At 30.7% G+C, this 26,354-nt stretch overlaps 1 protein-coding gene across 1 annotated transcript; it reads left to right on the top strand.

Annotated features, from left to right (window-relative positions):
• Nucleotides 1–20,101: 20,101 nt before the first annotated feature.
• On the top strand, nt 20,102–25,950 carry LOC114754397 (uncharacterized). Its single transcript, XM_028943165.1, has 9 exons — nt 20,102–20,170; nt 23,686–23,956; nt 24,071–24,119; nt 24,237–24,314; nt 24,644–24,791; nt 24,879–25,036; nt 25,127–25,265; nt 25,621–25,710; nt 25,798–25,950. Exons 1-9 carry the CDS (start codon nt 20,102–20,104, stop codon nt 25,948–25,950), a joined length of 1,155 nt encoding a protein of 384 aa, XP_028798998.1.
• Nucleotides 25,951–26,354: the final 404 nt, after the last annotated feature.

Genomic DNA, 26,354 nt, shown 5'->3' with positions numbered 1-26,354 from the left:
TATTTATCTATTTTTTTAATATAATTCTTGTAATAATGGTAGCTTTAGTCAATACATTTCACTAGGAAGTATATTTTTGAAAAAAAATATTTATTTATTATGAATAACTAACTTAACTAATTTTTTTAATTTACTCAAATTAATCAGCTAGCTTTTATATTAAAAACAAGAGGTAGTACATTCGCACATATTTGTAGCTTTCATTTGCTAAATATTGATTTGCACTGAAATTTGCTGGAACATGACAAGAAGAGCCATTAGAGAATAGCATGGACTATGTGTCTTTATCGAGACATCAATGTAAGTTGCTTTTAAGTTATATGTTTTCTGATTGTTTTGCGATTTGGTTTGGCATTGCTGAGTAATCTTTCTGTTTGCCGGATTAAAGTGTTTTTTTTTTAAAAAAAATAACTCAAAATATCCTCAAGTTACTTCGAACTTGAAACTAATCTTTATTGAGTTGAGAGTGTAAGTGTTAAGGTTAAAATACTCTCAACAAGTGCGTTTCTCAGGATTTGAACTTGTGTTTTTCTCATTAGAGAGTGAGAGACAACTCACTATATCAACTAATAGCTTGTTGGTGAATTAAACTGTTATTTTTAATTGTTAACAGAATGTTTAATTTTTCATTTCTGTCATTCATGAAAAAACTAAGGAACAAATAATTATAAAAGAACAATCAAGAAACGATGAATGTATCTACTATCACACTTCTCATTAAGTTGTCGAATATTGCATTAGTAAGTAACAGTCAAAACAAACTGGAAATGCATTAGAGTAATCTTGTGGTCTCTTTACATCATTCCCTGAGTTAAGACACTGCCATCTCACAAAGTAGCCTCTTGCAAAATTTCCAAGTTTTCTATGCAACAAGTTAAAGGCTTGTTATGAACAAGAACTACACTTGCAGTAATATATCAGTAAGTAACGGCATAATTAATAACTTATTTCCAAATAAGGTAAATGACTAATAATAATTAATATCAAACTGAAACAAGACTTGGGCATAAAGTGGTTGATATGATGACATCTGTGCGCAGTTGTTGCAATGATTTTTCAAATTTGTTGATTAATTAAGATCAGAGTAAATAAATCAACTTTTACAAAAATTCATTTCTTAAGCCATTCTCAATTGTTCCTTTAATTTATCTATTACCGTAGATGAGCCTATGGTATTACCAAACCCGCAACTGAAGAAAGGGCAGAGAAAAGATATATTGAAGAATCCATAGAAAATTATGAGGGTCAAGATCCTCCTATAGTGATAAGCAGAATGTAGGAAATATTCAATCCACGAATAATGGCAATCACAAATACGAAGATGCCAGCGGATCATTCTTTCTAAATCTGACATTAAATTGTCTGTTGATTGAAACTTTCAAGCCTCCAAGAACAGTTTCAACACATTTCAAAGAATGAATTTATACGGGCTGCAAAGAGAAAGACTATACCCGTTACGCCTTTTAATAGGAGAAATATACATTAAAAAGAGTGAAAAAGCAAACATCATACTAGTTCTAGTTTTTAATATGAAAGCTAATTAACTAATTTGAGTAGATTAAATTAGTTATTTGTAATAAATATTTTATTTTTCTTAGAATACCCTTGCTAATTATGTATATTAGCTAGAACTATAATTTGATAAAATTTTTAACATGTGCAATAAATACAAAGACTATTTAAAAAAAACAGATAAATATAAAAGACAAAGTGGATTGACGTTTTATATTTGGACTAAATTGAATATCAGACTAATCTTATACTAATGATAGAAGGTAGTAGTTTCTTCTGCTGATTTTCACATGCAAGAGTTCTTGGATGTCATGAGCAGACCAACATCTGTCAGACTGTCAATGCAAGGACACTCGTTTATGGCCATCCAATCCCTGGATTGTTTTCTGAGCTGTGGTGTTGTGATGGTCCAGCCGAGTCGGTAATTGCCTTGTTTTTTGAGCTCTGGTGCTGTAACAATCCAGTGGCTTTTAGTTGGATGAAATTAGAAAAACGAGAAGTGGCACAAAAAACATACCACCGGGCGGCACCAAAATAACCCAACGCATTAAAAAGACCATATCCATAGGAATGTTGATTTTGGAACCTTTTACTACAACTAGAAAAGAATGTTCATTTTTTTTTTAACAAAAATTTTAAGCAGGGTTTGGACTCAACCTAAGCGAATGCGTTTAAATGACTCCTCCTAAGTGATACTAATGTTGGGCAAGGCAAACCTACATTATACCTTTTGGCATTAATTTAGACGGTCCCATTCTAAAATACGTCCCCAAGTGCTGTAAAAATGGAAGTTTTGATAGACAACAAGATAGCTAAAGAAAGATAAATTTGGTATTTGTTGCCATCTCAGTTTCTTCGGATGATCTTATATATTCTTAACCCAAAGGGGGATCAAAAAGTATATTCTTAAACCACAAAAATCAATATAAATATAAATTACTTTTTAAAATAAAAGGATTATTCAAACTAAGTCGTGCTAAAATTATGTCCATCTAATCTTTAATATATATAATGAATGAATATAATTTTAAAATCGGGTTAATTAATCTGCAAGTCCTTATAGTTTCAATCAATTTTGAATTAGGTCCCTGTAATTTTTTTCTTTTTATCAAATCCTTATATTTTTACTAGTTTTTAATTAGGTCCTTGTATTTATTTTTCTTTTTATCAAGTCCTTATAATTTCACTAAATTTTTAATCAGGTCTATATAGTTTTAATTTTTATTTATTAATTAAATATAAACTTAATTAAATAGATTAATACTGAAATATAAAATATTGATAATGAAATTAAATTAACAAGTATATAATAAAAAATAAGTAATATAATTAATTAATTCAGGAAATTGTTTTAGAACAATTAATATTTCTGGCTGGCAAAAGTTAAAATTATTATAATAATTCATTATTTTTAGAATATTATAGTTTATAAACTAATATTAAATAATATATCTTATTTTATGTTAATAGAATAGTATTATTAGAATTTATAAAATAAAGAATAAAAAGTTCAAGGATTTACAGATTAATTATCCCTTTATTTTATAAATTCTAATAATACTATTCTATTAACATAAAATAATATATATTATTTAATATTAGTTTATAAACTATAATATTCTAAAAATAATGAATTATTATAATAATTTTATTTTTTTCCAGCAAGAAAATATTAATTGTTCTAAAAAAAATTCCTGAATTAATTAATTATATTACTTATTTTTTATTATATACTTGTTAATTTAATTTCATTATCAATATTTTATATTTCAGTATTAATCTATTTAATTAAGTTTATATTTAATTAATAAATAAAAATTAAAACTATATGGACTTGATTAAAAATTTAGTGAAATTATAAGGACTTGATAAAAAGAAAAATAAATACAAGGACCTAATTAAAAAATGGTAAAAGTATAAGGACTTGATAAAAAGAAAAACAATTATAGGGACTTGATTCAAAATTGGTTGAAACTATAAAGACTTGCAGATTAATTAACCCTTTTAAAATCATTCAAATTTGTATAATAACGAAGGTGGTTACACTTATTAGTAGGTCAACTTTAACATACTCATATTGTGCGTAAACTTGTAACAATGAATTTGCATAAATTTTTAAGTAAAATTAATTTTTGTATGATTCTCTGTATTCAAGTAACAACTAAAAAATTTGAAAAAATAAAAAAGGAATGTACCTTCGATCTTTAATCCTATAGTCGTATAAGTTAAAAACTAGGAATGTAGCGTACCAAAATTCAGAAGGCATCTCTAAACGGTTTAAAGGACAAATTGCTAGTAATTACTAATAACAACTAAATGAAAAATGTTTAAGGATCATTGGATTCTTTCAAATTGATCCAATAAAAAATATATTACCCCGGTTCTTAATATAAGATATTGTTTAATTTTTATTTTAATCTTAAATATGAAACCCCAATCTATTTTGTTTTTTAATATTAACATCTTTACCATTAGACGTATGCTTGGGCTGACGAATACTACTCTCCTCTTTATATGGGGCCCAAGTTTTGAACGCCTCTTCATCACAGTTCTTCCGAGTCCCTCACCAGCACTTCGGCTGAGAGTTTTCCTATTTGTCCTCCTAAGCAAAACTAAGCCACTTGAGTTAGAGCTTCGCAAACGTACACTGTTTCATCATTCTACCTCTGCTCAGGAAATATCATATTTGGCGCAACAATCTATGAGGGAATTAATAATTCATATTTTCCAAATTTCCAAAATTTTCACCTGTGAATATATGTATAAAAACCCATATATAGTTTCTTATTGTCTATTGTATAATCTCTTTATGCGAGACAACCCTATTATGGCTGAATTTGATTTAACGAAACAACCAAATCTCTAAGAGAACAAGAATCTCATATCAACTATGGAACTGTCAAATGCTTTAAGTTCCTGAGAGAATATGACTAATGAAATGTTTAATATTTTCAGGACTTATAGGCCTAATAGACAGTGTTTCTAAATTATTGCCTAAATAGGGCATATATTTGTCACCTTTGCATAAATGCGCCTATGGTATTGCCAAACCCGCAACTGAAGAAAAGGCAGAGAAAAGATATATTGAAGAATCCATTGAAAATTATGAGGGTTAAGATCCTCCAATAGTGATCAGCAGAATGTAGGAAATATTCAATCCACGAATAATGCCAATCACAAATACGAAGATGCCACTGGATCATTCTTTCTAAATCTGATATTAAATTGTCTGTAGATTGAAACTTTCAAGCCTCCAAGAACACTTTCAACACATTTCAAAGGTTGAATTTATATGGTCTGAAAAGAAAAGGACTAATCGGTTAGGCCTTTTAGCAGGAGAAATACACATTAAAAAGAGTGAAATCGGAGAAAAGATCAAACATAATACTAGTTCTAACCTTTTTTTTTTGGTTGATAAACCTGGTTCTAATCTTTAATACAAGAGCTAATTGATTAATTTGAATAGATTAAGAATGTTTGTTAAGTTAGTTATTTGTAATAAATATATATCATCTTTCCTAGAATACACTTGCTAATTGTGTGTATTAGCCAGAATTACAATTTGATAGAATCTTTAACATGAGCAACTAATATGAGAACTATTTAAAAAAAATAGATCAATGTAAGAGGTAAAGTGAATTGACATTTTATATTTGGACTAAATTGAATGTTGATTTTGGAATCTTTTATTTCCACTAGAAAAGAATGTTCAAAATTTTGATAGACAACAATATAGCTAAAGAAAGATAAATTTGGTATTTGTTGCCATCTCAGTTTCTTCGGATGATCTTATATATTTTTAATCCAAAGGCGGGTCAAAAAAAAGTATATTCTTAAGCGAAAAACTCAATATAAGTATAAGTTACTTTTTAAAATAAAAAGACTATTCAAACTAAGTCGTGCTAAAATTATGTCCATCTAATCTTTAATATATATAGTGAATGAATATAATTTTAAAATCATTCAAATTTGTATAATAATGAAGGTGTTTACACTCATTAGTAGGTCAACTTTAACATACTCATATTGTACGTAAACTTGTAACAATAAATTTGAACAAATTTTTAAGCAAAATTAATTTTTGTATGATTCTCTGTATTCAAGTGACAACTAAAATTTTTTTTTAAAAAATATGGGAATGTACCTTCGATCTTTAATCCTATAGTCGTATAATAAGTTTAAAACTAGGAATGCAGCGTACCAAAATTCAGGAGGCATCTCTAAAGGGTTTAAATTAGAGTGGGTAATATGGGCCAACCCGCCGGTTATGGGTTGGCCTGTGGCGAACTCAAGGACTGACGGACCGGTCCTAAAAAGACTGATTTTTGGCGGGCTGATATTTTTCCAACCTAACCCGCCAAGGCTAACCCACCAACCTACCACATTTTTTAAAAAATTTTTTTTTATGCCCTTTGTTCTCTTTTAATAAAATTTATTCTAATTCTTAAACACCTAAAATAAAATATGCATATAGAAATTATCACAAATAAAATATCAAATCCAAAGTTCCAAACATTCCAAAATACTACTATAAGAATACATGATACATCATCCTAAATGATTAAACATAATCCCAAATTAAAACATAACAAATCTAAATTAATAATAATACAAATACAATGTTACAAATCACTATCAAGTGCTCAACCATGAGCTACCATTCAATATTGATATAGTTCGAAGAATAATATGAAGATGTGAAATTATTTGGTTAAGCTTCATAAGTAGAATCACCTTCGTTTTGCTTAACTAAATTTGCGACAAGTAAAATTCATAATACCAAGTAAAATATATTACATTATGATAATTTTAAATAGTAAAAATGAGATAAAGGACCAAACGAGTAAACATAATTATATTTGAGGAAGGAAAAAATTTTTAAAAAATAAAACGGGCTAGCCCGCCAACCTTGCAGGTTAGCCCACCGTGAGTTCGGTCTTGGTGGTTACGATCTCAAAAGATTTGTTTTAAAACGAGTCTAATTTTTATCAACTAAACCTGCCATTTCTTGGAGGGTTGGTAGATTGAGCCCGCGGGTTCAACTTGTATTGCCGGTTCTAGTTTAAATGATAAATTGCTAGTAGTTACTAATAACGACTAAATGAAAAATGTTTAAGGATCGTTGAATTCTTTTGAATTGATCCAAGAAAAAAAATATACAATTTGGAAAACAATTTAATAGAAAATTGCTCATAAGGACCTTATGACCAAGGTGCTTGCTAAAAAGGATTAACAATTTATAAAGAGGTCAATTTCAGTAAACCCTCCCGAAAGAGACTATTTAAAATAAAATAAAGAACAAAAGACTATGAAATTATGCTTTGATGGTAGATGATCAAAATTCCCTTTCTTCAAGTAGACATTTATTATTTTATTATTGCTAGTTATTAAAATATTTTTGTGAACTTGTTTCAAAAACATGTTGTTGCGTACCGGTGAATTCACCCATTAGGCTATAGATACTTGCAAATATTTTTTTTTCTCATCTCTCTTACAATAGAAATTAAGACTTGTAGATTTTTATACGGATATTAGTTATTATGCTATTGTGTGTTATTAAAATATTTGTACTTGTAAATTAATCTATGAATATTTATAAATTTTCGTGTCAACTATTTTGATGTAACTTACGACTTATAGATTTTCATAATGAATACTTGTTATTTTATTATTGTTAGTTTTGAAATGCACTTGGAAAAGAAGGACATTTAATTTTAATCATTTACTATTAGGGGAGAAAATAGGTCAAATGGCTTATAAGTAGCTTGTGACTTGGTTTGCAATTTTTTTTTTTTAAGGTTTGTTTTGCTTAATAGCTCAAACTTAGGCTTTATGAGAAGTTTATTTGTTAAGTTGGCATGAACCTATTATAAATGCGTTGGAAACACGGAAAAACATGCATGTTTTGCCTGAACATGCTATCTAATACAACCATAATTCATGAATATTCAAAGAAGAGTAGCGAGTCTTATCTATTTAAAGATTTCAACACAATATATCCTAATATACTCGTCTCTATGGTAAATAAATTGACCAACATTAATCCCAAAAAAAAAAAAACCAAAAATCAACAATTACATTTCACAGTGATAACTTCTTTAAATTTTTTTAGTACAGTAGTTCTTTAAAATTGCACGCCCTAAGACTGCTGCAAGAAATCGTACTCAAATTTCAATTACTCTGATAAAGGCATTACTAAAACAATGGTAATTAGATAATATCAATACGTTTTTTTGGGAAAAAATAATGCATTATATATATAAAAGATAATCATATAAATACCTAAAAAATAATGATCTTTTTTAGAAATATATAACAAGTTAGATTTTTTTAGAAATAATGCATTATATATTCATTCACCTCTTCTGCTTCCTTGTGTGTTAGAATCCTTAGTCTTCAAGCCAAGGAAGGAGTGAGACCCCAAGCAATAGAAGCCAGAGATGAACCGAGATGGCTCTGGACCCCCACGGGCATTTACTCTGAAATCAGCTTATGAAAAAAAATGTAACAGAGGGAGATAGAAGCTCGGCTGGCCTGTGGAGAGAAACATTCCTATGGATCGCGGGGAGAGGTAGATTGTTGACTAATGTGGCGAGGTGCCAACGTGGTTTTGCTCCTAATAATACCTGCAACATGTGTAGGGTCGATAGCGAGTCAGTAATGCATGCTCTCTGTACTTGCAACCAAGCACGCGAGAAATGGAAGGCGCTTCTACCCCGAACTTTCGAAAGAAGGTTCTTCTCTTATTAGGAGGTTGCAAACTGGATGAGATGGAACTTAATTCAATCTTTGGAGGTGGAGGGGGGTTAGGTGGGGGACGGTGTTTGCCAGTGGTTGCAGGAATATTTGGTTAGCTAGAAATGCCTCTGTGTTTAGCAACACCAGCGAGACGCCGGCAATTTTCAAAGCCAGAACCCTAGCGCTGCCTCCAAAAGTATTTAATACAAGAGTTAGTTTGACTTTTATTTTAATCCTAGATATAAGAACTCAATATATTTTATCTCTTATATTTATCTATTTTTTTCTCGACATAGTCCTTGCCTTAATAATGATATTAGCTAATATATTTGATTAGCAAGGATATTTTGATTTAGATAACACGTATTTATTATAAATAATCAACTTAGCTAATCTCTTTACTCTACTCAAATTAGTTAATTGTTCTTATATTATACTACTTCCGATTCCGATCATAAATATAAGAGCTAATTAACTAATTTGAGTAGTTTGAAAAAATAACTTAAGCTAGTTATTTGTAATAAATAGGTATTGTTTTTTTTAAAAGGAAAACTAATTCGCAAGTCCTTGTAATTTATATCAATTTTGAATCAAATCCCTATAGTTTATTTCGTTTGAATCAGGCCCTTAGACTTTAATCTATTAAGTCCGTTCATCCCTTAGAGTCTAAACTGTTATAACACCGTTAATTTTACTGAGTTGGAAGCTGACTGAGCTAACATATAGACAAAACAACATGACATGGCAGCTAGGTTGATTAATTTCCAATGTTGAGACTTAGAGAGTCTATAGCGTCGCCTCGTCTTCATCTCATCCTTTGACTTCCTGAGCACCTTCACTAATAGGAGGAAGAAAAATCACTCTCACTCCCCACGCCTGCTAAACAGTTTCGAAGGAGAGTTGGGAGATAACGCCCAGTTTCTTCAAGCTGTTCAAGCTTCTAGGCAAAATCAGCCACGAGAAGTATAAGGGTTGGCCTTCCATCCCCCCCTCCTCAAAATTTCATTCAGTTCTTCAAATTTCTTCATATCAAAGTGCAGGGATTGTTGGGGGTAGGGAGAAACTACCATTGGATATTATAATGTAGGAGGATGAAAATGGACAATACGCATATACTGTTCAAAATATAAAACTTTTATTTATTGAATCGAAATGAATTGTGACTTTAGAATGGAGGAAATATTTGAAGGGTTTGAATTGCTGATCAAAATCTTACTCGGCAATAAAACTCAAAATATGAGCTTTTATTGCATAAGCTTCTTTTTCAATGAAATCAAAATATAAGAAGAAGTATGAAATCTAGAAGGGTACCAGCGATGAATATGACAAGGCATGTCCACAAATCAAACATTGGGTACAGGTGATCTAATGGATGTAGTGATTGAGAGAAATTTATCTTTCCTCAGTTGAGGGTGATTATTCTTCTTGCTATTAGTGGCTGTGCTCAAGAACTTAGGATGAGATGAAGACGATGCCGCGTGATGACCTGTGAAGACTTTGAACATTGGGAATTAATGCACTTGGCAGCCAAATCACACTGTTATGTTTATGTGTCAACTTAGTCAGCCTCCAACTCATTAGAATTAACGGCGTTATAACAGGTTAGACTTGAGGGATGAATAGACTTAATGAATTAAAGTATAAGGACCCGATTCAAAAGAAATAAACTATAAGGACCTGATTCAAAATTGATGTAAATTAGAAGGATCTACAAATTAGTTTTCCCTTTCTAAATGTTCTACCTTATTTTCTGCACACCTAATATTTTATAGATTATATTATAGTTGGATATAATCTACATTAATGGATGCACTTAAATTTTTATAGATCAATGAAGAGCATATAGGAAATTCAATGGTGCAAAATTATTTCTTGTAATTCAAGTACAATCCAATGACTAATATCAAGTGAGTCAATTAATTACTAATGGGCTTAAGCTTTGGATCTAAAAAAATCCCTTCTTCTCCTATTAAATATGCTAGCCGCCACCTTTTTTATTCAAGCTCCCTTTTGCCCAAAAAAAACTCTACCTCATGGTTCCAACATCAACTACCATAGCCATTTGTTTTGTTTATCTTTTCCATTCGCCACATAATCCCTACAATTCCATTATTATATTGTTTCCACACACCTACCACAATTCTATCAGTTTGATTTTGTCCTCAATCATTCCACCTTTTATCAAATTTCCTTCAATGGCCGTAATCTGCACAAGAGAACTCATAGGGAGGATAATTTTCATGGCAGCTTGAGCTTACTGAGAGACAACTTGGGAGGAGTATGGAGGAGGCTTGAGCCTTGAGTTAGCACTTGAAGATTACAAGGGAGTGATATTCTATTTATCTTTTTAATTCAAGGACTTGAGATTATTTAGTTTTAAATAATTTTGAGTTGTATTTTTGTAAGACAATTTAGTTTTAGATTGTCATTTTTATTTGGAAAAATGAAAAAAAATGACACTTGAACTTGGAAGTGCCAAAATGGTCACTTGAATTTACAAAATACCAATTTAGTCATAAGTGACAATTTGACATTTATAAATTTATTGAAATGGCCATATTACCCTTTATTTTATTTATTATTTTTTAAAAAGCCAAATGCCCCTACTGGCCAGTCAGCTGTCAGAGCTCCGATACTGGTGGTGGCTACCGGAGCTCAGGTGACCGCCGCTACTGGAGCTCTAGCGACCATTGCCAATCAGTTGCCAGAGCTCTGGCGGCCAGCAACAATTTTTTTGAAAATTTTTATAACTTCAGTAAAACGGTTAACAACTTTTGTGATGTTATTAATAAGTTAAGTATAGTAGTTAACAACATGTTTTCCAAAGAATTCAAAAAGTAGCATTTTTCCAACTTCAATAATGTCGTTAACAAGTTTCGTAACTCTGTTAATAAGTCCGGTATAGCATTTAATGACAGGTTTTTTAAAAAAATTCAAAAAGTAGCATTTTTATAATTTCAATAACATAGTTAACAAATCACATAATAATATTAACAACTCTCATAAAGGTTGATGCTTTTGATATTAGCTCCCCATGAAAGTTGTGTATAACAAAATTTTTTCACTTATTAGACAGCCATATGGTCATGAGTTATTAATATTGTTACATGACTTGTTAATTGCGTTACTAAAGTTGTAAAAATACCACTTTTTGAATTATTCAGAAAACCTGTTGTTAAATGCTATATTGAACTTATTAATAGAGTTACGGAACTTGTTAATAGCGTTACTGAAGTTGTAAAAATGCTACTTTTTGAATTTTCTAAAAAACTTGTTGTTAACTGCTGTATTGAACTTATTAATAGGGTTATAAAAGTTGTTAACTGTTTTATTGAAATTGTAAAAATTTTCAAAAAAAAGTAGTTACTAAAGTTGTAAAAACATCATTTTTTTAAATTTTCTAGAAAACCTGATATTAAATGCTATACCAAAGTTATTAATAGAGTTACAAAACTTGTTAACGGTATTACTGAAGTTGTGAAAATGCTACTTTTTGAATTTTCTGAAAAATCTGTGATTAACTATTATACTAGACTTGTTAATAGCGATACAAAAGTTATTAACCATTTTACTGAAGTTGTTAAGATTTTCAAAAAATTGTTGCCGGCTGTCGGAGCTCCGGTGACAGCGGCTTCCTCAGCTCCAGCAGTCGCTGCCGGCATCGGAGCTCCGGCAACTGGCTGACTTGTGGGGGCATTTGATTTTTTTTAAAAAAAACAATGAATAAAATAAAGGGTAATATGGTCATTTCAATAAATTTATAAATATTAAATTGGTCGCTTGTGACTAAATTGGGATTTTACAAATTTAAGTGACCATTTTGGCATTTCCAAGTTTAAGTGTCATTTTTTTGTCATTTTTCCTTTTTATTCTTGGATTGAATTGATACTTGGATTATATTTGTACTGAGATATTTGTTGGATTTTATGTTTGTGAACTTTTGCATTGTTAATTAAATTTATAATTGAGTTTTCATCATGAATTTAATTGTCAATGTGGTTTGAATTGTAATTTGGGTTCTTTTGCCTCTTGATTGTTTAATTGTATAATTTCAAACATAATTTTCAAAATTAATTTGAATTATTTGTCATTAGTTTTAATAAGTTTGATTAACCAACTTTATATCCTTATGAGTTCTTAATGGTTTAAGGGTTTTTGAAATTGAGGGTCCCTTTTGCTTCAATTAGGTAATTAAACTTATTAATTCCACTCTCTTATCACTTCCCTTTGGTCTAATTAATTGATTTTAGGTTATGAAAGTTAACTCCATGCGAATCTTAAGTTGTTTCTTTTACTGTGTAAAAGAAACCTCTCACTTTTACTTGTTAATTTTTGTTTGCTCTCTAGTTAATTTTCTTTACTTATCATGTCAATTTTCCCTCTAAACCCCCCAAATTGCATTTGTCTTTATTTAGTTTAATTTAATTTTCATATAGATTTTAGGACATCTGCATCTTGCATTTTATATTAAATTTTTCCATTTTAGTTTAGGTTCATTTTATTATATATTTCATCATCTAAATTTTTACCTAGAGAAACCTATAACTTGTTCCTTCAAAGTAATAATCTAAGTTGATCCTAAACTACAAATTAATTAGGACCTAGTTTAACTGAGTTCTTTAACGACAAAAACATCATTGGTAATATTAAAGAGGAGAGCGGGACTTGGCGGCCACCAGAGCAGGGGTAGATTAAGGTGAATGTGGATGGTGCTTTCAGTGAGATCCCCGAGAAGGGGGTGTGTGGCGGAATGTGTCGCGACTACACTGTAAGTATCCTCCGTGGATTCATGATGCATCTCTATCGGATCAACAGTTTGAGTGGTGAGCTCTGGGCGGTGGAATGAGGGTTTCATTCAGCAGTGTGTGCGGGAAGATATGGCTAGCCTCAACAAAGAACTAGCCCCCGATGACAAGAGCCCGCGCTAGTAGTGTTTTTTTTTTTTTTTTTTTACTTGTGACTTCGTTATAAGTCTCTCTCTCAGTATATCAAAAAAAAAAAAAAAAGCAAAAAAAGAATTCTTAGTCCTCATTGCTGGATTTCTATGTGGAATGTTGCCATTTCAGATTCCATACCGGCAATCTGTGCCCTTATGCCATCGTGTGATTTCAATGAGATATTCATCGTATTCTCCCTTGAAAAAGTAAAACTGAATACCACCAAAAACAATAAGCGAGAGAGATTAAAAAAAAAAGAAGAAGGAAGAACCATACAGAGAATGAGAAGTGATAAGAAAAGCTTACACAACGAGAGAGGCAGGAAAATAAACAAGACAGAATACAATGAACGCATAAGAATGATGGCTAGATGTGTTCCATTAATTTATACTCTAGCCAGTAGTGTTCAAGAAAAGTAGAGAAGAAAGCTTTTCAAGAATGGAGACACTAATTAATTACTCCTTCGGTCCTTAATATAAGACTCATTTAACTAATTTGATTAGATTAAGGAAGTTATGTAAGTTAGTTAATTATAAGAAAAGTGACACCATAATCATCTTTCTTAATACCCCTCTCCCTCTTCTACTTGATTATGGTTGAAGGAGTATCCATAGGGGTAATTTAGAAAAAATTGATAAATATGAGAAATGAGTCTGATATTTAGGACCAAAATCAACTCAATAATTGGGTCCTATATTAAAGACCGGAGGAGTAATTTTAAACATATTGTTGGAGCGGTTCGGATCCTCATTGGTCCAAGTTTATCTTGAAATGAGATGGTTATTATGATATATGTAAAAGATGACATGTGAAACTCGTCTAAAAAGAAGTATTTATATTTAGTGCACGTATAATTTTTTTTTAAAAAATACTTGTTTAGTTTTAAAACACTTGAGCTGGCTTCCCTGAGAATTCCCTTCTCTTTCCACTATATTCTCAAGTGCTTATCCCACTACAGGGGAGGTGAATGCATATTTAATTTCTTGACGTCAAAAGCATGAACCAGTTATTTTTATACACACACCTTTTTTTTTTTGAGCTGAAAAATACGCACACCTCCTGAATGCAACAATTTGCACATTTGATTTTTAATAAATAGTAATTAATATTTTATTATTAATTTTTTCTTTAATTTATGAAATTTAAATGTAAATTTAAAACAATAACATTTCAAAATTAATTTATTATCATTAATTTTAATTTTGATATATTAATTTTATTTTACTTCTTTTTGAAAATTTTCAAAAGAGTATATGACAATATTGAAGATCTCTGTTTGATTAATTCGGTTAGCTTGAGTTTCACTTTTGTTTTTTCTTATATTTTAAGAAGAGAAATTGTATTCAACCTTTCATATATGGTTAACCAGAGGTTACTCATATAAATAGAGGAAAGTTCTTATTTTATGCATATTTGTTTACGAAATTATAAAAATGTGATAATATAGTCAATAATAAGTGTTACGCCATTTATATATAAGTAAATGATTCAAATTTCACAAAAAAAGTTGATTTTTTTGCCAGAACAAAAAAGTTGATTGAAAAATGAAAATACTGATAAAAAAGATATATCTTGATATTCCAGACATTTTATCTAAGAAAAGAAAAGTTTATCAATTCTTAATTCCTTATAATTTTAACTTGATTTTTAATGAACATACCAAGTGCACATAAGATAAAATCCATAAATTTCCAGTTCTGTTATTAGTCATCATAGCTGGGTGATCCTTGACAAGTACAACTAAATAATGCAATTAATCCTGACATTGTTACCACTTCTAACAGATAAGACACAAGAAATGAATCTCCCGTTGGTAAATGCATACATTTAAGGCTTTAGTTTCCTAAACATTTTGAGGTAGGTTTCATTTTTTTTTTAACACCAAAGAGTTAGGTTTCATTTTAATATCTTAATGTTATTAAGTTTTATTATAATCCTTTAGCTTTTCGTTGGCAAAAAAAAAAAAAATCCTTTAATTTTTAAAATCTGGTTAGAAATCCAAATATTAAACAGCATTAAATAAGTTAACAACAAATGATCACTTACCTACTCTAAAGCCATTTCCTCTGTTTAATTATATACTCTTCCGATCTTTAATGTAGGACCTAATCAATAAATTTGAGTGGATTAAAAATATAGTTAAATTAATATTATATGTTCTTTCTAAAACCCCTTAACATCTTTGTTACTTTCCCCCCTCCATCTCTTACTTTATTATTATTAGAAAAATATTAATATGTTTAATTTAGAAAAATTGATAAATATATAAAATAGGTCTTATCTATTGAACTAATATTAACTCTCCAATTACATCCTACATTAAGAAGAGGAGGAGTATTAATTAATTTAGGAACTATGCCCAAAATATGTGTAACGCTTAAAATAAATAGTTACGTTCATAAAGAGAAAACTTCAAAGACGGCATTATATTATTATTATACCTCGACACTAAAATTTAAAAATTACAACCTTAAAAATGAATAATTCCTTTGGAGGTAAAAAAATCATCGCAATCAAGAGTATTAACGACCTCTTTTCTATATATAAGTAGGCTTAAAGAAGAGAAAGAAAGCAGGGAATTAAGAGAAGTCAGAAATGGCTTCGAAGAACAACAAAGTGAGGGCAATTCTGGTGGTGCTGTGTCTTGTGGTGGTCTCGACGGCATTGTTCACGGCGGTTGCCGGAGAAGACCCCGCCAAATGCATGCGTGAATGTACGCCGGGCTGCGTCGAACCAATTAATATAGACCCTAATTGCCTGAAAGCTTGTGTGGATATGTGTTGCCCTCCTGAAGAAAGAGGCAAACCACCATGTAGCTAGATAAATGGACTTTTGAGTTCTATTATGAACCATTTGTGGGCAATAAAAATAAATAAACAAATCGGACTTATCCCTTCTCTTTCATCATCGTGGTTCCGCATCTATCTATTACTATTATAAGAGAGGGGTCTCTGCAGGGCCATTTAGAAGCGTGACAAGTGGTACAACAAGAAAGGAGATAAATGTATCAATTTTTTAATCATTTTGAAATAAAGCGTAATCTCTTTTACTAATTAATAAATTATTTAATAATTGTTTTATTATTGCATATATTAGTTGCCTCACGTTTAAGATCATGCAATATGGAACGTGGGTAGATTATTTCATTATAAGTAATTTTTGTATATATTGGTTGGCCCACGTTTAAGATCATGCAATATGGAACGTGGGTAGGTTATTTCATTATAAGTGATTTCAAAATTGAATTCAATTTATAGAACCGTTTATGTATGACAGCAAAAAAAATTAAGATCCCATATTTACTATTTAATAAATCATTTAATAATTATTTGATTACTGCATATATTGGTTGCCTACGTTTAAGATCATGCAATATGGAACGTGGGTAGATTATTTTATTATAAGTAATTTCAAAATTGAATTCAATTTATAGAACCGTTTATGTATGACAGTAAAAAAATTAAGATCCCATGTTTCAAATTTATTTTTAATTTCTGATTACAAATAATTTTGAATGTGGACAGTTTTTATATTAAAAAATAAATAGAATAAATTTTTATATTCAAAAAATTCAGATATCATGTTACAAATTTGTTTTTAATTTTCTGATCTTTAGTAACTTTAAAGGTGGACCGTTTTTGGAATATATGATAGCTGTTCAATTAAAAAATTATCCACTTTAACGGTGAATAAGGGCAGTTTTTTTTTTCCAGTACAATTAAGTGAAGTAATATATTTTGTTTTGTAAATACATGACAGTTGTTAAATTAAAAAATTATCCACATTGTCCTGTATTTCAAGGCTGTGTTATGGGAGTTTTCTAATTTCAAATTAATATTTTATGTTTTAAATTAATTTAATTAATATTTTAAATTGTGAATTAAAACTGATATTTCATTAAAAAGCCACAATTGGTTACTATTTGGGTTCAAATTAATATTATTTTAAATTACATTTAATAATCTTTCAAATGTTAAATTAATATTTCTTATTTCATAAAACTAAACTCAAAATTTATAGATTAAAAAGTTAGGAACTTACAAATATATTTATAAAATTAAAGAACCAAATAATTGAATAATCTTATGTGCTTGCGTTGTTATGTTTTTGGGTGGAATTTTTTAAGGATGGTTAGTCTTTCAGAAATCAAATTAATATTTCATATTTTAATTTATTTACTAAATTAAAATTAAAATTAATATTTCATCAAAACCGGCAAAAGTTAAGGTGTTAACATTATGGGTAAGGTCACTATGCGCACAAAATCCGCTGCCCATTATGCGCACAAAATCACTTGTATCATCCCAATATATAGGCCACTATGCACACAAAATCTGCTGCCCACTATGCCCACAACTATATGGTATTTTGTGCTGTATAACTACTATGTATTATGGGTGGAATTGTTGCTACATCACACACGTGCATTGCTAATAATGTTCATTTTTTTTATTGTAACTGTAGATGAATTTTTCGCTATATAAAGAGCAGGAGCCTATGAATTTATTCCAGTTAGCAAATTCCTCCTGTTGTTATCGTACCATCAGTGTTCTCCAAGTGTTCACATGGCTCCTGCATTTGATTCAGTTCGTGCTATTAACCCATGCAGACAAAATTGGAAAATCAAAGTTCGTCTGGTTCGATTATGGACTATGCCTGGACGCTACTCTCATGAAGGAATATCATCCATGGAAATGATTCTCAAGGATGAGGATGTAAGTGTTTTACTGATTAATTTAGGCATCTTACTTCTTGTGTTCTAAGAGTTATTTTCTTATAGGGTGACAACATCCATGCTACAGTTAAGACTGCCTTCCTTTCACGACATTGCAAGAATTTTGAAGAGGGAAAAACATATGTGGTATCGTATTTTTATGTTTCTCCCAATACAGGCTCATACTGAACCACTGATCATCCCCACCAAGCAAACTTTATTTTTTCCACTTCTATTCTACCATATACGGATGATGGCAAAATAAACAACTTTGGTTTTGCATTCTGTTCATTCTCTAAAATATTATCCGATCAGTTTGATGATCGATATCTAATTGGTAGGCTATTATATAAGTGTTGGATATGTGATTATTATGTTAAAATTATTTATGGTGAGCTAACTCTGTATTTTCTCTTGTAGATGTCATCGGGTTACTAACTGGAGTGGGAGAAAAAGAAGAATGCAATGTCAACGGACGCACACAGTTTAGGCTTGATGTAGAGTTATTGGATGAAGGGTACACTCTTATTCTAAGTCTATTTCTCCCAATTTAACCAAGTCAATGATTAAAAACTTAGGTTTAGAGTGGAATTTTTTCTTTTTGTTTCTTTCATTTTGACAAGAAGGAAAAACTAGAGTGTACATTGTGGGGAGATTTTACTAATGAAGTTCTGCAGCATGTGTCTCATGTCCACGCTGGTTCTACTATCATCGTCATTCAACTGTGCAAAGTTAGGGAGTTTAAAGGTCTAATACTGTTTATTTGACACCATAGTTATATTGGGTTCCTTTGAACAATAATAAATCTAATTTTTTTTCCATGTAATGGCATGGCAGGAAGGAAAAAAGTCTCTAATTTCATGTACTCTTCTCGTCTCCTGATTCATCCTACAATACAAGAAATTCAAGAGTTTGTGTAGAAGTATGCAATTATATTGGTTTGAGTATAATAGCGTCTACATTTATTCCAAGTTTTATTGCATATGATAGGATTTATCCTTTTTTTTAAAAATATTTTTCACAAATTGAAAAGTGCTGGGATTCAGTTGGGCCAAATACCTGCTCGAATTGCTCCACAAATTGTATTATCTGTGGCCGACGATCTACTGGCTGTAGATGATTGAAGAAAAATAGTGGATTTACGATCTGGACCAGCAGTGCGTATATAGCGCAATGCATTGTTTTCTACTTCGTTGGTCTATATTTTTGTCATTCTTACTATTCTTATCTTAATACTGTATATATACCTTGTGTTATTTATTACAGGAATCTATAGTGGTTACTATGACAGATATTATAGATGTGAGATCTGATCGTGGATGGATGTACACATCGTGCAAACAGTGTAGCAAGAAAGTGGTTCCAGATGGAGAAGGTTTCTTTTACGAAAAGTGCCAAGCTATAGTAAAAGTTGTTATTCCCAGGTAATGTTAATGTGATATATCTCTTTTGGTGGTCACAATTTTCATACAAAAATATTTATTATTTCATACAATGCTGATATTTTATTAGCAGGTTCATGGTGGACTGTGAGATACTGGATGACACTGGATCATGTCATGTTGTAATTTTTGACCGAGAATTATCCAAACTGCTTGGATGTTCAATAGCAGAGTTGAAGGCACGTTAGACTAATCAGGTTGTTAAACAGTAAGCATACAAATTATTTTGTGTCATGCATGTTTTTAATCCTGTGCCATTTATATTTTCTAACCACTCGTCAATTATTTATCAAGGATGACTCTGATGAAGGTATATTGTCATATATTCTTGAGCAGATATCTTGGAAGAGGTATTTGTTCAAGATACGTATTCCAGGAGATTATGTCAATGGGAATTCCAATGTGTGTGTAGCTACTTGGTTGACAAATGATAAAGCCATAATGCAGTCTTTCTTGAAGACACTGTATTAGAGGGTTGTACTTCTGTTGGTCTCACAGAAGAAAAGGTATAGCTATTTCATTTTCTATTATATCATTTTATTTACATTTTGGATGCATTACACAAATATATACATATGTTTCTATACATCTAAATCTTTACATTTATGCAGACCACTGAGCAGTGCCTGATAGAGTCATCTGATGGTGCAAGTTCTTCTGCTAATCAAACTGTGCATGCAAATTTCTCTGAATTATCAAAGTTTGACTCAATCTCTACACACTAAGTGGCAACTGCAATAGGCCTAGGTTTCGAAGCAATGAAGTCCATAGTGGAATCTAAAGTTGCAATTGTAAACACTGCTAATGTTGAGAAGCAAACCCATTTGGTAATTTCCCATAAGCTGATTGTCAAGTTGAGGTAGAGAGTAGCAAGCACAATGCTGGTTTCGTGGAAATCCCTTCTACTACATCTGGACATAATGGTGCGAAGAACGGTACTGAAAATATGTTCAATTATCACTTGGTGGAAATCTTGAAGCTGATGAAAATAATACATCATTTGCAAGGCGTCGCAAAGCAAAACGCAAACAAATCCAGGAAGAATAGGCTTGAGTTGATGATTTTAAACTTTCTGTCATGTTGTTAATACCATTTCTAGCTCTTATTCCTAATTTGGTGTTTTTAATCTGTTTTTAGGTTATGTATTTATTTCCAGTTATTATGTGCGTTGGTCATGTTCTTAGCGACAATTAAGCTTTTTATAATGGTCAAACAATTTCGTTGGTTTCATTTCATACTTATCTGTTTATTTTATGTAATTTATATTTCATCCTATAACCATTAACAAAAATATGATCGATATTTCGTCTATTTTATTATTCATGCAATATTTTACATATTTTTTTTACCTACTTGTCATTATAAATAACATATGAAATAATGATGTGACTTCTGCTTTTTGCCCCTTTAGTCTATTGAGATACTTATATAGACTTAAAAAAAATAAAATTTAAACTGCTAATAAAAATTTAATGCTTTATAGCTAGGATGCATGGCATATGTATTTATTTGTATTATCTACTTGTAGGACTTCCTTTTTTTTTTTTTTCTTTGTTTGGAGCAATGATCCACTTGTGTTGCAATGGATTTAAAAATAGCTAAATCTATCCATATCTTACACACCATGTTTTTTCTAGGCCCACTAACAATATAATAAATTTCGACTTAAGGTAGGGTGTTTGCGACAACAGTGTCAAAAAAAGCAAAAAAAAAAAAAACAGAAAGAAAGAAATTGCTTCTAATATGATAAATACTATAGATTTCAATTAGCCTATTATTAGCAATTAAAAAACTAAGCAAATTGATGATTTGCTCTATTGCCAACTTTGTTTACAATATTCTGAGCCACCACTAATTTTTTTTGCCTTTTATACAATAATTAATTATTCCCTATCTGGTATTCATTTTATTTTCGAGGAATTAGCTAATGAGTCTGTTTAAGTCGTTTGCCTGGGATTTGCACTATTGATTACAGGTGATTCAAATTTATATTTTATGTGGGATTGTGTAATTTCAATTTTTGACTGCATTATTTTGTATATTTCAATTTTTTTGGGTTGGTTCTCTCAAAGAATTTTAATTGTTGAAGTTAACATTAAATTTTTTTTCTTGTGTTTGAAATGTCCTCTTTTCTGTTACATGTATACTTTTCCCAAGAAAAAAGGTAACTATTTTTCTACATCATATTTACTTTTTCTGAATTAAAAAAGAAATTAACACACTACCCGTGTATTGATGAAATGTTCTGATTAACCTACTTTTGGATATATTTTCCGCGTTATGTTTTTCTGCAATTGCTTATTAGGGTATGTTTAGGTTATTAAGATATTAATTTATTCCTTTATAAGTATAATATATGGCAATAAAAACTCATTATAGGTGATAGCATTTTTTTAATTTAAAAATTTTATTTTTTATTAATGTTTTCCTTAGTTAATAGCTGATTTTGTGTTTTTTTTTTATGTTTTATTTTTTTAGTTATTTGATAATAACTTCTTTCTATTTACATGGGTAGTGGGTTGTTGTGGCCATGGACAGTTTTTTCATAATGGGCAACAGCTACTTCCCAAGTCAATTGCTGATTAATGGCTTAGGAGTTCATATTACTTTTAAATGGAAAAAATAAAACAGGTTAATTTTTTTAGCAAAAAATAAAACAGGTTATTAAGATATTAATTTGTTCCCTTATATATATAATATATGACAATACAAAAATCATTATAGGTAATAACATTTTATATTTAAAATTATTACATTTATTACCTCAGGATATGCAAGATCTGCTTGTGCATGTTGAAAAAATATCGCTGGATTTATTAGGCATTTATTTTCACTCTTCTTTGTCAAATGTAGTTTTTATGTTTATCTACGTTTTAGTGTATCTTTGTTTTACATGAATATAATATTAATTCGTTCTCAGCATTCAGTTTAACTTATCATTCTTACTCACCCATTCCCTTAGTGTATAGTAACCATGGCATAATAGATTATAGTGTAATCATGTTACATAAGGGATTATATGTTCTGGAGTTCTTTTTCTTTAAAAAATTTTTTTTGTCCATGTCTTTTATCTTTTTTTTCCTTCAGTGCAGCGGTGAACACACAATGATTTTGATCAGCTAGCATGGTAGTGCATAATTAAGGGATGGCAATCAATTTTTTTGAATTAGTGCTAAAAAAAAATTTAGTTCTGTTGCGACTGTAAATAAGTAATAATATTATATGGAATTTTTGTTTTTATGACTTACTGAAATTGATTACAAGAATTAAAAATAATTCCTTTGAATCTTTTGTTGGATAAATTTTATTTTTTGTTCAAAATAGAATGTAGGGGAGGTCATGCAGATGATAATGCACGAGGCTTAATTTAGCTACGTGGAATTTAGCATTTTTAAATTTATATGTTGATTTTTTTATCCTCTTATGTAATTGTGATTTTTATGATCCTCCAAAATAAACTTTATATAATATTTCTTGCGCGGATACGATCTTGGGTCCTTTTTTTGTGTGTGGCCAGATTATGATCTTAAGTCTAAATATATACTTTTCCTATCTATATTTTTAAATAGATAGATTTCAGGTCACGCGTTAGTGAGAATATATGGAATGACTGCAGCATCAAATCAAAATTAATTAAAAAGTAATAATCACTAATATCTCCTGACCAACTCCTTTCCCCCCCTCAATTTTATCATACTCTAAACAAAATAACTAAACAAAATAATGTATGTCAATATATGCGTGAAAACACGCAATTTTTCATTTAACTAAATCGTGACAGGTGAAAGATGTGCTTCCTTTCAACTGCCACCACTTCCTCACATCTTCAATTCAAATGTCACGTATACATGTGTCTTTTTAGCTTAGATATATTTTGTTTTTTGCCCACTATCTGAAAATCCGTTGCCCACTATACGCACAATTATATAGTATTCTATTCTTTGTAACCGCTACGTATTATGGGTGTCTATTATTGCGTCTATAAAAGATTCTTCATCAGACCATATTTATGTATGCTTATATTGTCTCGGTGTTTTACAGTGGATTTGTTGGTCACATATAAAACATGTCATATTCTCCTACGTTTGCTCCACTCCGTCTAATCAATTCTGATCGTGATGATTGGTGTATCAGAGTTACAATTGTGCGTTTATGGCCAATGCCACCATGATATTCTAGGGAAGAAATTTCTTCTCTGGAAATGATCTTGCAGGACAAACATGTTGACACTCAACTAACCTTTTCTCATCTGTTGTTTTTGTTTTAGATATGCGGTGTGAGTAAAGATGTCGAGATTTTTCATATTTGTTATACTAATATAATTTTAATGCGTATGAACTAGGGTGATCAAGTGCATGCCACTGTCCGCAGTGTGTTCGTTCCCTATTATTGCAAGAGCTTGCCCCAAGGGAAAACCTACATTATCTCGCACTTTCATGTTTTTCCCAATAAGGGGACATACAGCACTACGGATCATCTTTATAGAGTGTATTTCAAGTACACAACCTTTATAACAGCCTGTGAAGACAATGGACATATACATCCTTATGGTTTTCAGTTCAAGAGATTTAAAAAGATAACAAATGCACAGTTTGACAGTAGATATTTAGTTGGTTAGTAGACAACTTAATATAACATACACTCTTGTATTTTTATAGCTCTATTATTAAGACGCTTAATAAACAACTATTTGTTTTGCGTGTAGATGTCATTGGGATGTTGAGCAGGGTTGGCCGGTAGTATGAATTTGAAGTTAATGGATGCAAACACCGCAGAGTAGATGTCGAGCTTATAGATGAAGAGTAATATCACTCAAAGCCTATTAGTATTTTATAGAATTTTTTGTCTGAAAGTAATTTCTTATAATATTTCAAGGTTCCTTAAAAACTGCAGGATGGAGTCTTTGAATTGCACTTTGTCAGGAGCATTTGCAGATGAAATTGTTGACTTTCTTTCTTACGCTACCACGAGGTGTGTTGTTGTTATATTGCAACTGTTCAAAGTTCGACAAGTTTGTGGTATGGTTTTGAATTTAAATGGTCAATGTGTATAGATCTTGTATATTATACATTTTATTGTCTGTTATCTCACTTCCTTCGCTTTTTTTTAATTGGTTAATTAACCAGGACGAACAATGATTATGAACACCTCATTTTCATCAAGACTCTTTATCCAACCTTCGTTTGATGAGGTGGCTCACTATCTTACTAAGTAAGTAAATAATAATTCTTGCTCTGTGCTCCCTTTACTTTCTATAACTTGCATAAAAATGACATGAATTCAATGAAACAATATGTTAGACTAAAGGCAGTTGGGATAGATGTTGAACAAGCTCCGGCACGAACAGCTGATCAGTTTATTGCTCAGATCAAAGATGAATTCTTAACTATACAAGATCAGCGTAATATGTCTAAACTGCAAGAGGACCTGTTGTACGTATATCCAGTTGTAAAGATCAACATGTATTCATTTTTTCATTGAGCAAACTGTTGAAATATCACCGCAATGTATCTAATGTTGATCTAAAAATTCTAGGGTGCAGTTGTAATTGTTCTTGCAACTATTGTTGATATTCAAGTGGGACAACAGTGGTGTTATTATTGTTGTAAGGATTGTGACACTGAGGCTCTCATGGATGGTGATGAGTTCTTTTGTCCAAACTGCTATGAAATTGCGATGGCCAGTGACCCAAAGTTAGTAAATCAATAGTTATTAGCAATATAAATCAATTCTTAATTGCATGCGCAGCTACAAATGCTGTTGACCTGTTTTGAGTATCTTAGGTACATGCTGCATTGTATTGCGCAAGATGCATATGGCACCTGCGGTTTTATTATTCCTGAGTGTGGACTCTCGGGGATGTTGGGAGATGCAACTGCAGATTTGGGTCATCACTATATTCAACAACAAAAAACTACCGAGGTTATAATACAATATTGTATGCTTTTGTGCTGTACAAATATATTAGCTTGTACTCCTACTAAATTCGTAAAAATCACACACACACATATATGTATATATATACACATATATGTATATATGTATATATGCGCGCACATAACAATATAACTTTCTACTATATATTCAACAAGATATACATGTCTTTTTCAACCTAATGATGTTCTTCACGCTTAACTATGTAGATTGTGCATTTTAATGATGCCATTGCAAATATTAGAGATAAAAGCATAGGAATCTAGTATCTTTCAAAGTGTGCATAACCAATGACTATACAATGGGTAGATCCCAAAATTGTTATGTGCGTGCATTGACAAAGGACAAGAATTTGATTAAAGCATACATGGATAATTTCAATGACGAAGTGAAGTTGTCAAGTGAATTTGAGGATGAGTTATTCGCAGATGAGGTTTGTAAAAATTTACTATTGTTTTTTTTTTCTCTGTATAAACTACGCTGGATCTTCTTAGACTGTGCGTGTTATTGTTCTATTCAGTGTTCAAAAATGTCAGTGGTGGACTCAGATGACGGTGGTTCTTCTCCTGTTTTGTGCGATACCAAAACAACCTCACATGTGTCCAGAGGAAAATACAAGATCAACACTGACAGCAGGGTTCCACGTACAGCACTGAAGAAATTGGACTTCTAAGTCACCAATTGGAATATTTTGTCCAAATCTCTTCGCTGCAATCAAGTTTATTTTTGTTCTTCTTCGTCAAATGCAGTTTTTATGTTTATCTATGTTTTAGTGTATCTTTGTTTTACATGACTATTAATTCATTCTTAGCGTTTAGTTTAACTTATTATTCTTACTCACTCATTCGCTTAGTGTATATTAACCATGGCATAATAGATTATAGCATAATCATATTACAAAAGGGATTATATGTTCTGGAGTTCTTTTTCTTAAAATTTTTTTTTATCCATCTCTTTTATTATTTTTTCCTTCAGTGCAGCGTGAACACACAATGATTTTAATTAGCCAGCATGGTAGCGCATAATTAATGGGTGGCAATTAATTTTTTTGAACCGGTGATCTATATTATGTAATCA

Source organism: Neltuma alba, unplaced genomic scaffold, assembly GCF_004799145.2.
Source record: "Neltuma alba isolate B1F8T4 unplaced genomic scaffold, ASM479914v2 tig00010134_pilon, whole genome shotgun sequence".
Taxonomy (NCBI): domain Eukaryota; kingdom Viridiplantae; phylum Streptophyta; class Magnoliopsida; order Fabales; family Fabaceae; genus Neltuma; species Neltuma alba.
The sequence above is the reverse complement of the archived record's forward strand: the minus strand, read 5'-3'. Positions and strand labels throughout refer to the sequence as shown.

Excerpts from the sequence above, each read along its gene's own strand:
- LOC114754397 (XM_028943165.1), top strand. The coding sequence starts at position 20,102 with ATGAAGTCCATAGTGGAATCTAAAGTTGCAATTGTAAACACTGCTAAT. Across the intron at positions 25,266-25,620 it reads AACAACAAAAAACTACCGAG|GACAAGAATTTGATTAAAGC; the intron begins GTTATAATACAA and ends GCATTGACAAAG. Across the intron at positions 25,711-25,797 it reads ATGAGTTATTCGCAGATGAG|TGTTCAAAAATGTCAGTGGT; the intron begins GTTTGTAAAAAT and ends TGTTCTATTCAG.